The 12,712-nt window shown below is 44.1% G+C and overlaps 1 protein-coding gene and 1 pseudogene across 20 annotated transcripts in view; one reads left to right on the top strand and one right to left on the bottom strand.

The window, feature by feature from the left end:
• Positions 1 to 203: 203 nt before the first annotated feature.
• Positions 204 to 1,625, bottom strand: LOC306658889 (large ribosomal subunit protein uL11-like; annotated as a pseudogene). Its single transcript has 2 exons — positions 1,134 to 1,625; positions 204 to 265 (listed from the first exon to the last, which is right to left on the bottom strand). The product of its transcript is annotated as a large ribosomal subunit protein uL11-like (transcript).
• Positions 1,626 to 9,197: 7,572 nt separating this feature from the next.
• The window catches only part of LCOR (ligand dependent nuclear receptor corepressor), a 136,963-nt gene continuing 133,448 nt past the window's right edge, over positions 9,198 to 12,712 (top strand). For 4 of the 19 annotated variants that reach the window (XM_079137988.1, XM_079137987.1, XM_079137981.1 and 1 more), the window contains exon 1: positions 9,223 to 9,340. Coding sequence is in view for 7 of the 19 variants with exons in the window: in XM_079137989.1 (XP_078994115.1) it covers positions 9,896 to 9,972; positions 10,262 to 10,335 (151 nt within the window). In the remaining 12 variants the exon portion in view is untranslated. Of the gene's footprint in view, positions 9,345 to 9,776; positions 9,973 to 10,261; positions 10,336 to 10,574; positions 10,695 to 12,712 lie in introns of those variants that run through there. The other 15 variants (XM_079137986.1, XM_079137985.1, XM_079137995.1 and 12 more) reach the window with 11 other exon arrangements.

Here is a 12,712-nt window from a genome sequence, read left to right as displayed (position 1 = left end):
TACTCCACCTTGTCCGCCGCAAACGTGCAACAGAATCAGACGGGTGCCAATCTCTGATCCACAATTGAACCTGATCAGCGCCCTTACCTTAGGAGACTACCACCTAAGGCTCTACCAGTGGCTCTCCTCCACCCTTGGGGCGTCCCCCAGGGCTGCAACCTGTGGCCCTCAAGGCACGTCTACCAACCACTGTTCGGCCACTCTCACGAGTCACCGAACGGCTGCGAAAACCGAAAACCGAAAGTGCGCTCATAGGACCAGACCACTAACAAAACACAAGACAAAGACAGACAACCTCGGGTACCCCTTCTTACCTCCAAGGTCGACTCCACGGATGAGGGGGGGGCCATCAGATTCCGGACGAGCCCCCAAATGTAAGACCCCCAAAAAGGAGACCCTAACTCTGTCCCACAGATCGACGGCAACCCCAATCAACCTCAGGAGGCATCACTTGATGCAAACCGCAAGAGGCTTTTATTCCAGCGCGCTGGGATCCAACTCGTGACTCACGCAGGAGTCGAGGAGTCGAGTCCCGAGCAAAAAATCTTGTAGGTTTATAAAGGCAGAGACCACACATCGGGAGGGGTCGCACATGGAAGGGAAAAGGGGAACAAAGCTGCCGGGAATTCCAAAGGGGGTCTGAGTTTGCTGATGAACATACAACATGTTTCACATGTTTTACAACAGGGCGTAGATTCTGGCAACAGTTTCTGGTAATCTTATATCCTATATATCTTAACTGTCTAAGCACTATCTTGCTCAATTTACACCTTTTACTCTCTGTTTGGGGCTGTTTTTAAGGGCTTTGTTCCCATCACTGGGAGGGAGAACCTTGGGGAGTTGAGATAAAACAGACAGCTTAAAAAAAATGTCCATTCTTTCACAACCCTTCAGTGGGTTCATCTGAGGCATGTATTCTACATTGTCTTACAGTTACCCAGAGATAATCTCTAGTGCCCACATTAGTAATTTGCTGCATAATACACCCCTAATTGCCTTCTTTCTCTTCCTCACTCCCTATTGATTTTCCTGGGATCCTCTCCCTAATAGACTAACTGTCACTTATAATCTTTTTTTTTTTTTTTGGTTGTCAGATGATCCTTTATTAAAATATTTTCCCAAGTACTTCTTACTAGTTGGGGCAACTTCCACTGCACCACTATTGATGTCATCTATGATGTCATAAGGGTGGCAGCCATTGACATTATAGCCCATAGACTGGCAGTCCCCAGAATCTCCTTAATAGTTCCAGAAAGTTCTCTAGTTAAAGATCGATGAGGCATCTGTCAGGCAATGTTGGCAATTTCATCAGAAGTGGTATTTCCACTGTGTCTAATGTTTTCTGTTTCTTTCTGTCTCTCGGTGGCTCTTGAAGGGTTTTATGATCAGGACAGAGGCATAAGGTACCTCTTCATTCTGGGTCTGTCTGTTCCGAATAGTCAGTTTCTCTGTAGTCCTCAGACCCTTCCAATAGTCAGTTGCTTTGCATGTTTATCACCAACCTTTTTGGAGACAGACCCAGGGGGTTGATCTTGGGGGGCTAGGGCAAATGAGGCGCCAACCTTGCTGCTGGTGCACCTCAGGTACATGACTTCGATCTCATTGGAGTTGAACTTGGGATGCATGGTGGAGGCGGCTTGTGGTGGATGAAACCTGGATTCCAGACCACGGAAGAAAGTCACACTTGACTTCCTCTGAACTGAAAGCACTTAGTCTTGTCTCTGGCTCTACGACTCTGGATCACAGAAGCTACAGAGACCTGTACCAGATAATGTTTCCCATGGTAGCAGCACCCATTTATTCTCACATAAAGATTTCTGCTTCCTGAGTGACCTTGCCAACTTTTGAATTCACTTTGTAATTTTATTGTGTTTTCTGTGATTCTAGTGAAACTGAGTGTTTCTTCATGCACTTGTGAGCTATATGATTTTCACATTCTTTTTCTTTTTTTTGTACTGAGGATCAAACTCATGGCCTTATGCTTACGAGGCAAGCCATTCTACCAGCTGAGCTATCTCCCCAGCCCAATTTTCTCATTCTTATATTTCCTGATTATGATCTTTTCCATTGTTTTTTGGTTGGATTGGCCATATTTTTCTTGATTTGAAATATTTGCTTGTATATATTAGATATTAAATTTTTTGCTGGTGTTAGATTGAAACTGTTTTCCTCCCAGTTTATCGAGCATCTGTAAATTGAATCTATAGAGTCCTTTTATAGACCATCAACTTTGATGCAATAAAATTCTTTTATACATATATGGATGATGCTTTTGGGGTGGTCTAGTTTATAATGTTCCCACAATAAAATCACAGGGATATTATTCTCCATATCTCCCTCTTCCTATGTTAGTACCCACGTATGACTTTATTGCTACTGGTTTTATATCAGAACATCTAGTAGAATGAATTCCTCCTTCTCTGGAAGCAGAAGTTGGAGTGGACTTTGGGATGTGTATTCATCAGGGTTCTCCAGAGAAACAGATCCATATGCTATAAGATCCAGATGAGATTTGTTATAAGGAATTGGCTCGTGATTATGGAGGGTGAAAAGACATACCATTTGCCATCTGTAAGCTTGGCCCCAAGTGCTTTCCAGTGGTGCGACTGGAAAGCCTGAGTCAACGGTATACCTTACAGTTAGCATCTGAAAGCCTGAGGAAACCAAGAGCGCTGAGGGCAGGGGATCAATTTTCCCAGCTTAGGCAGTCAGAAAGACAATGAATTCAACTTTCCCTTTACATTTTTGTTTTATTTAAGCCCTCAATAAAGTGCATGATGCCCACTCACGTTGGAGAAAGACATCTGCTTTACTTAGTTCACACCATTCAAATGCTAACTACTTTCAGAAACACTCCCTGATATGAGGTTTAACCAAACATCTGGGCATCCCATACACAGTCAAGTGGGACACATAAGATTAACCATCACAGGATACAAAGTGTTCTTAGGGACTGGTTGACCATGAAAGAGAAAAGGTAGAAGCAGAATTGGGCAGAGAAAGTAGTTGAACTAAGATGCAGGGTTGACAAAGCCTTAATCAACATAGTGAAGCATTTTAGAGCAGGTGTTAACCATCAGAGAGTTCTGCATTAGTCTGAATGGCCAGGACCACTGTCAGTCACCACATCGCAGAAACTCTTGAATTCCTTGGGCAAGAGTGTTCTCAGCAGCTGAGGCTGGTGCTGAAGCAGCTGACAACTGGAGGCATGTACTGGCCCCATTCCCTGCAGGTAGGTGGCAAGTTCTTCCTTGAAAGAGGATCTTAGCTGCACATTTCTGTGTCTAAATATACTTGTCTTTACTCTTAAAAAATTGACACAATTCTTCATAGACCTTTACTTTTCTTCAAAAATTTTAGGTTTGTCGAGTTTGTGTTGGAATTTTGGTTGGAATAGCACAGAATGCATTATCATTCAGTGTGGGAAAGAACTGACATCCTCTAGGTAGTGGTGCGCCAAAAGGTGACATTTGGATGATGGTCAAATAGATGACCATTGAAAAAGGAGCTATAGGAGTGGGTTGCGTGTGGTCAGGAAATTGTTACACATAGAGAGATCAAGCAAATAAGTATACTGAAGTAATATAAAATACATATATGTATTTGAGAGCCTGATTTCTCAGTGTTAGAAGGGGATTTAAAAATATGGAGTAAGGAATGTCTGCAAATAACTGGAAGTGCTGGATTGGAATTCAATGTGTATTATGGTTTGGATGTGAGGTTTCCCTCAAAAGCTCACATGTGAGACACTGCAGGAAGGTTCAGAGGAGAAATGATTGGTTGTAAGAGTCTTAACCCAATCAGTGGATTAATCCCTGATGGGATTCATTGAGTGGTAGAGTGTGGTTGGAGGAAGTGGGAATTGGGGCGTGGCTATGGGTATATATTTTGTATCTGGACAGTGAGTCTCTCTCTGCTTCCTGATGATGTGAGCTGCTTTCCTCTGCCACACTCTCTGCCTTGATGTTCAGGCCTCACCTTGAGCCCTGAGAAATGGAAATTGGCCTTCTATGGACTAGGACCTCCTCAGAAACTGTGAGCCCACAAATAAACCCTTCCCCCTTTACAGTTGCGCTGTTGGGTCATTTATTGCAGCAGTGAAAAAGCTGACTAAAACAATGTGTTAGTGTGAACTCACAGTTTTTAATATTTAAAGATGTATGTAGATATAGGTATGTATATATACAAAAGTAAAAAAGAAAAAAAAGGTGATTCTTATGGTGAGAAAACCACTTGACCAGATTAGCAGAATTCTCATCGCAGTGGTGCCAAAAATTGACACCAGGCACCTCCTGACAAGAGCCCAGCCTCTTTTCTGTGGTTTTCCTGCCAAAAATGTATGGTTGAGCTAGTCATAAGCGAACACTGGATGGATCCAGTTAAAGGTCATTATATAGAATGGATATACTATTTAAAAACTATCAAGATCATGAAGACAGGAAACGACCAAGGAACTTTCCAGTTTTGTTTGTTTGTTCTTCTGTTATTTTTGCAGTCCTAGGGATTAAACCAAGGACCTTGAATGTACTAGGCAAGCGCTTTACCTCTGAGCTGTGTCTCTAGCCCTGAAACTTTTTCCAGTTTGAAGAACTAGGAGTATATGACAAGTAAATTCAATGTAAGTACCTAGAGAGGATGCAGGATTAGTTGGAACATAGTTGAGTGAAATGTTAATGGGGTCTGTGTTGTATTAATGCTGACTTTGGAGGGTTGTATAATGGTTATACAGCAAAGTGTCTATTGTGTGGATATACACACTGAATATTTAAGGGTGATGGGGCATAGAGTCTGTAGTTTCTATCAGATTGTTCAAAAGAATTTGAGAACTACAAAATCATATAGATACAGATAGGGAAAGAGAAAGCAGATGTAAAATACTAAAAACTAGAGAATTTGAGTGAAGGGGACATGAAAGTTCTTGTAAACTTTTCTGTCATTTGAAATTAAAGATAGATATGAAACATTCATATTCATTTTCAAAATAAATATGAAAACAAGTCTACATAAAAATTTGTACATAAATATTTGTAGCAGCATTATTTGTGGTAGCTAATAGCCATCAACTCAAATGGATAAATGAAATGTGTCATATATTCATACAATGAAATATTATTTGGCAATGGAAAGTAAACATGACATGTTCTACAACATAGATGAACCTCGAAAACATTATGCAAAGTGAAAAGTTGTTTATCACAAAAGACCACATATTGTTTGATTCCATTTATGTGTAATATTCAGAATAAGAAAATTTGTAAGAGATAGAAGGTAATGAGTTAGTTGTAGCTAGGGAAGGGTGAGTGGCTGATAAGAGATATGGGGTTTCTTTTTGGAGTGAAGAAAATGCTCTGTAAGTGATTGTAGTGATGACTGCACAACTCTGTGAGTATACTAAAAACAACTGGAGTGAATAAATGGGAGAATTGTATGGTTTGTGAAATATATCCTAATAAAACTATAAAAATCAGTTTTACACCCATACAACATAAAGCCATGATATCTTTTTGTAAAATACTTTTTTAGTTGTTGATGGACCTTTATTTTCTTCATTTATGTGTGGTGCTGAGAATCAAACCCAGTGCCTCACACGGGCTAGGCAAGTGCTCTACCACTGAGCCACAACCCCAGCCCAAAGCTATGACATCTTTTAGGGCAGTGGCACTCAGAGTAGAGAGGAACTGTGCTTTTACAAAGCAAAAAGAGCCCCTACGTGAGTAGTTCCTCAAAAAAGCCAAACCACCAACTGACATGGCTTCCCTTCTGTTTCTCATTTTAGGTCTCACTTCCCCTACCAGCACTGGAGACAAAGAAGCGTTATGGTGCTGTATCTCCATTACCTGCATATGAATGCAAATCTACCACAACCTGTGTGACCTTGGACAAATTATCACCTCTCTGTGCTTTGTTATAAAATGGGGATAACTGATTGGGATATTGTCAGGAATAAATGACACAATCCATGAGTGCTTCAAAAGTATCTGTTACTTATTGGAATTTATTAGAAGTTGACTTTTAAAAAAAAATCTTCCAAGATATGTTTTCTTCTTAGAAGGTTCCAATACATTTAATTCTTCAATGTATTGTTGGCCATTGCCCTGCTCCATGACATTTCCAACTAATCAATCACAAGGTTCTATTTGATCTACTACTGACAAACCTAGTTCGTGGAAGGATAGAATCTACTTTCCTTCTCTGAGATGATCTTTTTCTGTGTTCCGTTCCTTCTTATTGCCTGGAGCCCACTGTGAGAACCACAGAGCACTGCTTAGGCCACTACTGTCATTCCTTCATACTCTCACAGACTGACCGCAAACTGCATAGACACCTTGCTTCCCGGCATACTGCAGACTGGAAAAGCACACGGAGCTTAGCAAGGCCTAATCGTGGGACCTGATGCTCTTTTCATTCTAACAATATGTCAGTGACTCTACATGGATCGTTTCATTTCGCCTTCACACAAACTCCATCTTGTAGACTTTTATCATCCTTTTTTTCCACTTGAGAAAGTTGATGACCAGAAAAGCTAATTTGTCAAGGCCACACAGCCATGAACAGATACAACCAGGATTCCAGTCAAGCTCTGTTTCCAGACCCTATTTTCTTTACTGCTGTGTTTTATTGCTTGACCCTTCCAGAATGGTAAAGAGTTTACAGACCAGCCAAACCAAACAAAACAAATAGAGATCAGAAATCATGTCTTACTATCTATCTGTGTATTCTCAATGCCTAGGACACCACCTGACATTTGATAGAAACTCACAATGTTTAACTGCTCAACCCCATGTATGGATCATCTCATAAGGAATTAAATGAATCCTCCAACTTGCCAAGTCCTGCTTCTACTTACTAGCAGGACAATTAGAGGGAATTTGGTTCCTGGGAATCTTTTAGAATTCTGGTCTTGCCATTGGTAGCTATATGATCTTGGACAGATGCCTTTTTTAAAAAAAAATTTAGTTGTAGATTGACACAATACCTTCATTTTATTTATTTATATGCATCGCTCAGGATCAAGCCCGGTGCCTCACATGTGCTAGGCAAGTGTCTCTACCACTGAGCTACACCGCCAGCCCTGGACACATATCTTTAATGCCTCCCCTGAGTCTTGAGTCCTTTTATTGGAAAATGTGCTAAAATATTACCTACTTCATAGCACTGCTATTTAGACAGAATGAAATAATGCTGCAATACTGAACATATGGTAGATATTCAATAAATGGTAGTTATTATTGCCATTCTGTCTTCCAAATAGGCATTTGTGAGGAAATAACTATATGTTGGTTCCCAACTTAAAATTAATGAAGCAGAAATTGAGATTCAAAATAGAATAGTGGTAATGGCCATTAAGTTGGGAACTGGAACTTGTCTCCTGACTTTTGTTGCCCTCTCTGTACCTAGCAACTATTTCACCTTGGTCAAATCACCTTACTTGTCAGGGCTTCCAATTCCATACCTCAAATGAAGGGCATCATACTTATCTCTGAAGTCTCTAGAATTCTCTGAATCTGTTACATTTGAGATTCTCTAAGAGATTATATAGATGAATTATTACCCTTGGTTTGATTGTTTTTAAGAAAATTAGGTGGGGTGAGTGGAAAGTATACACTCATCAGTAATGCTCTTTAAGAGTTCCACATTATTTATGTAAAACTTTCTGAGACTTACTTCCTTCAACCACTACAGAAACTTGCTTGAAAGCTACAAAAGACTCAAACCCACCACCTACCGGTGAAGATAGGAAGTTCAGGTTGGTGATACAAGATGTCCTGCCATCACGAGTAATCTTTATATTACGTTCTTTCTGTTCTTCATCACTGACATTAAGTACACAGAAACTTCCTGACTTAAAGGCTTGTTCATTTAGCAGTAGTTGTAAACCAATGAAAGATTGGCGACTTTAGAGAATTGGTCAAAGATCATTGTTTTTAAGATGGGAGGAGGGGGGACAAAGGTGCCCTCTATTCATACAACTCAAACCACTCCTACTTAACAGAAGCCCACCCTGTCCATATATTATGGATACAGATATGTTTCACAAGTGCCTGGTTCAGAGAACCAGAACAACTACCTTTGAAAAGATGTAAATCAATACATCAATGGGATCCTTAATGTCAAGTGTTTAAGACTTTGCTTAACCCACTACAGCAATTAAGTCTTCAAATTTAAATTTAAATATCTAAAAGCAGGAATGTACTGTCCTTCATCTTAAACTGTAAAGGTCCGAACCCTGGGTACTAGGGTTATTGGTATAGTGAGACCTCCTTCCTTTTTTGGGGTGTGTGTGTGTGGTTTTCTGCTCCCTACCTTATCCCTTTTCCGATAGTTCTCCCCCACATTTCTCTCTCTCAAATAAGTAACTAAGATCACTTTACGTTTACATAGAACAGATAGTGCCCTGTGCAGGGTGATTTACTTATTCCAGGAGGTACCTGGAAATTCTTTCTGATCGAAAATATTTGAGTCTTTTTATGAAATCCGAAATTAGGGCAATTTTCCAAAAGTCTGTTTTTAGTACTCTTGTAAGTCTATTTTTGAAATTTATCTTTACTTGAGCAGTTTTCTACACCTCTTTGAGAACCTTACGTATGATCAATCCTGCTAGTAGAAACCTCTTGGGTTATTTTTTAACTTAATAAGTTTGATTTCCATTTTTTACTGTTTACGAATATTGGCTAACTCTTTGAACAATATAAATATCATGTGTCCATTTAACCTTTGAAAATCTTAGGGCTCAGTGCCTCCTCTGGCATCCGGGCATTTATTCTTATTTCTGCAGCTTAAATAGGCTCCTGGGAGAAGCAGTGTCGATCGAGAAGTTCAGAGAAGCAGTTGTACGGAACTTGCAACAGTTGGTGTCAGGAGATAGGCAGGTTGTAAGTGATAAATGGGGCTGGTTTAAATACAAAAAGCCCCAGGGAAGGAAGGGGCAGCCCTGGCCTTGGGGGACAGAGCGAGGGTGGCGCGGGGCCGAACTCCGGCCGTGGAAGGCGGCGTTCCAGGCGGCCGGAGGCGGCGGGCGGACGCAGCGGCAGAATGCGGGAAGCAGCCGGGCGGGCGGAGACGCGGCGGGGCGGGTGCGCGGGCGCAGGCCGCCCCGGGGCCACGGGGAGGTGAGGCCGACCCTGCCCCCGCGCCGCCCCCGGCGGGAGGCGCGACGCCCAGGCCGCGGGTGCGTGCGCGGCCCCGGGCGACGCGGCTGGGCGTGCGCGGAGCCGCGGCGGAGGCTGGGCCGGGCGGGCGGCAGAAGATGGCGAGGGTGTGTAGGCGGCAGCAATGCTCCGTTGAGAGACGCGGCTTTCGGCAAGAACTGGACTCGTGGCGCCACAAGCTTATTCACTGTGTAGGTGAGACCCTCCTCCGGCCGCCTCCGGCCCTCGAGCCTCCCGGTCGCCGGCCGCCCCGGTCGAGGGAGGGAGCCGGGGCAGAGGCGGCGCTGCTCCGGCCCGCCCGCCCTCTTGGGCTCCGGCGCCCCCTCCCCCCCCCCCCGGAGTGCGAGCGCGCGCGACCCCCCGGCGGGCTCTCCCGCTCGGCCCGGGAGCGCGCCGGCCCCTCCCCTCGCGCTCCTCCCGGGGCGGGCTCTCGGTACGCGCGCCCCTCCTCCTCCCCGCCGGCACCACCACCGGTTTATTGTGGAGTCTGGCCCCTCCCGGCTGCCCCTGCACGGGGGTGGCGTGAGGGCGGGGGGGCGCCGGGTGCTGGGTCCCCGCCCCTGCTCTCCTCCCCGCGCCCCTCCCCCACGCTCGGTGGCGCGCCCCCGTGCCCGCGGGCACGCGCAGCGGGCGGCGGGCGGGCGCCCGGCGCTCGGCGTGTGCGAGGCGTGAGGTGGAGATGGGGGCGGAGGGAGCCGGAGCTGTCACAGGCCCGGGGTCCGCCTGACCGAGCCAAGTGGGGTGTCATGGCCGCGGGGGACAGCGGCTGCACTTCCTCCGCGGGCGGCGGCGGCCGGGGAGTTAGTCCTGGACGCACGGGTCGGTGTGTGCGTATTGTGTTTGGCGTGTGCGCGGCGGGGAGGAGGGGGTGGGTCCGAGTCCGCCGGAGGAGCCGGGAGGGGGTCGCTTCTGTCCCGCCGGGACTGGCCGGAGCCGCCGCCTCGCGGAATGCCTTGTCCGCCCCCACCCTCCAGCCTCCCGGTCCTTGGTGGCCCCCGGGTGGCGTTTTCCCTGCGGGGCCGGAGGGAGTGTGGACGGGGCGCCCCGGGAGGGGCCGGACCGGCCGAGCTGCGCCTCTCACACTGTGTGTTTTGTCTGTTTTTCTCTCCCAGGTCCCGTTTCCCTCTGTGCGGCGGCCGGCGGGACCATAAGGGCTTAACTCATATATTTAACCCCCCTCCAAAAAGTAAGTGGCCCGTGTGGTGTCTCCGCTCCGCCCGCCGCCCCTTAGCCCCAGTCCATCCTTGTGTCTGACTCTCCTGTCCTCAGCATTGTTATTTCCCGGTCTTTGCCTGGTGCTGCTGATGTGTGGGGAAATGCCCTCTCGTCGTCCTCTGTCCCCCACGCCCAGCCCTCGGGGAGGCCCAGAATTTCAGCACCCCACCCCGTGAAGAATATTCTTGGGAACCAGTTCTTCCCCAACAGAATCTGGGCGATTCTGTCCATTCGCTTGGGCCCCTCAAACCCTCCTTCCCGACGGGGTTTCGTTGGAAGGAATTATGCAAATCCTGCTTTCTGGTGTCCATTCAGCGGCAATTTCATGCGGTGAGAAGTTCTCTTTGTTGTGCGAAGGGGAGAACAGACACTGATTTAATAGACATATCTGTTGGGGGGAAGGGTGGAGGGGGTGTGGAGAGGCTCAGTTTGGAAGAATTACAGCACTTGGTTAGCTCAGTCTTTGTGTTTGAGCCTTCTGGCTTGACAGGAGGGTCTGCCCTTTACAATGCCCATAGGGATGTTTTTCTATAATAGATTAAAAAGCAAAACTGAAACTTTAAACAAGTGAAAAATAAGGTATCCTTTACCTTAGAGAATATTAGCCTTTAACATTTCTCCAGTGTTTCATTATGGAAATGTATAATGTAAATTTTGTTAAGGCTTTATTCTGTAATATCAAAATTTATGTAGGCAACAATGCTGTAAGGTATTTGATACCACTTTGGTTGTCCAAAGGTTAAAAGTACATTTTAAAATTCATGCCTGTGTAAATAAGGAAGGCATGAACAGCTTTTTTGGTATGATTTGTCTTGTGAACATATGTTAAAAATCCCCCTCCTGCCCAATCCAATCCTATCTCTGCCCTCCAGGAAATACACAGCCTTTTGGCTATCAGTTCTTATTTACTGTGCTGTCTCTGCTTGTTTTATTCTTTCAGACCTGTCCTATATTTGCTAAAATGTTAAATTGGCTTAAGCACTTATGATTTATGTGTCGTTTGTCACTACCAGATAAGAGGTATATAGGAGATTTTGAGAAACATAAAATTAGTGCATTTTCCGAGTTGTGGGTTAGTATAAAATGTTAAAATATCTTGAACATTTAGTTTTGTAGTGTTTGTTTCACTTTTCTAAGTCGTTCTGTTCAGTAGGGCCTTTTGGTTTTTAAAAGTTTATAAAATTGAAGAGTATAATCCTGAAGATTTCTTATTGTTGCTGTAGTATCGTTGGTTTTAATGACTTGTTTGTCTTATTCTAATTGTTTGCTTTATATCCTTCTGCCTCAGGCTCCCTTCCCCCACTTTAAAAAACTCTTGTCATTCAGCGTTAGTGGTTAGTTACTGCTGCTTGACACAGTGTTTTGTTGTTTTGTTTGATGACTTCTACATGTCTCAGTTGAATAGCAAAATTAGATTCATTTTTTTTTGAAGGAGTGTTTTAATCTGGTAATCAGTTTTCTTCAAGTATACTTTTAACTCCCAAAATTTCCACTGTCCAGGTAAAGTTGAGGAAGTTTTGGGGTCAAAGTGCAGAGTGACATATTAGTCTGAGCACTAAATATATATTGATATTCTCTTACTAAAATCAGTTGGGCCTCATTTTCTCTATTATATGAAATTTTGTACGGAGGGGAGCTTTCTAAGTAATCAGTTGTGTTAAGTTTATATTTAAAAGGGCTGGCAGTGATCCTTTTGTAGTGCAAAAGGCCAACTGTTGTTTACTCTCAGATGTAATAATTCCTCTTTTATTTAATGGAATTGAATCTGAAATAGTTAATGTTCTGATTCTCTTGACTGGTTATTCAAAGGTTGCGATCATTTAGTTTCTAAATGATATTTAATTAGAACAGTCTTTGATTAAATAAATTGAGGCGGTACTGGGGATTGAATCCAGAGGTGCTTAACCACTGAGCCACATCCCCAGTCCCCCCATTTAAAAAAATTTTATTTTATTTGAGTTAGGGGTCTTGCTAAGTCACTTAGGGCCTCACTGAGTTGCTGACGCTGGCTTTGAACTTGAGATTCTCTTGTCTCAGCCTCCTGAGTCTCTGGGATTCAGGTGTGCACCACTGCTCCCCACTAAAAGTGAATTCTTAATCATTTCCAAAATCTAATTTTCCTTTCTGCTTTTTGGGGGAATATGGGAGAACAAGTTGGATGTTGGTGGAGGATTAGTTGTTGATTCCAGATTGTTTAGTTGAACTGAATTGGTGCAGGTTGAATATGATTATCCCTTATCTGAAGTGCTTGGAGTCAGGAAATGTTTCAGATTTTGTTTTTCAGATTTTAGAAACATTGCATAGATTTCACTAGTTGAGCATCCCTATCAGGACATCTGAATATGCCA

The sequence above is a fragment of the Sciurus vulgaris genome, assembly GCF_902686455.1.
Source record: "Sciurus vulgaris genome assembly, chromosome: 4".
Classification (NCBI taxonomy): domain Eukaryota; kingdom Metazoa; phylum Chordata; class Mammalia; order Rodentia; family Sciuridae; genus Sciurus; species Sciurus vulgaris.
Note: the sequence above shows the minus strand (reverse complement) of the source record. Positions and strands in the feature narration are given on the sequence as shown.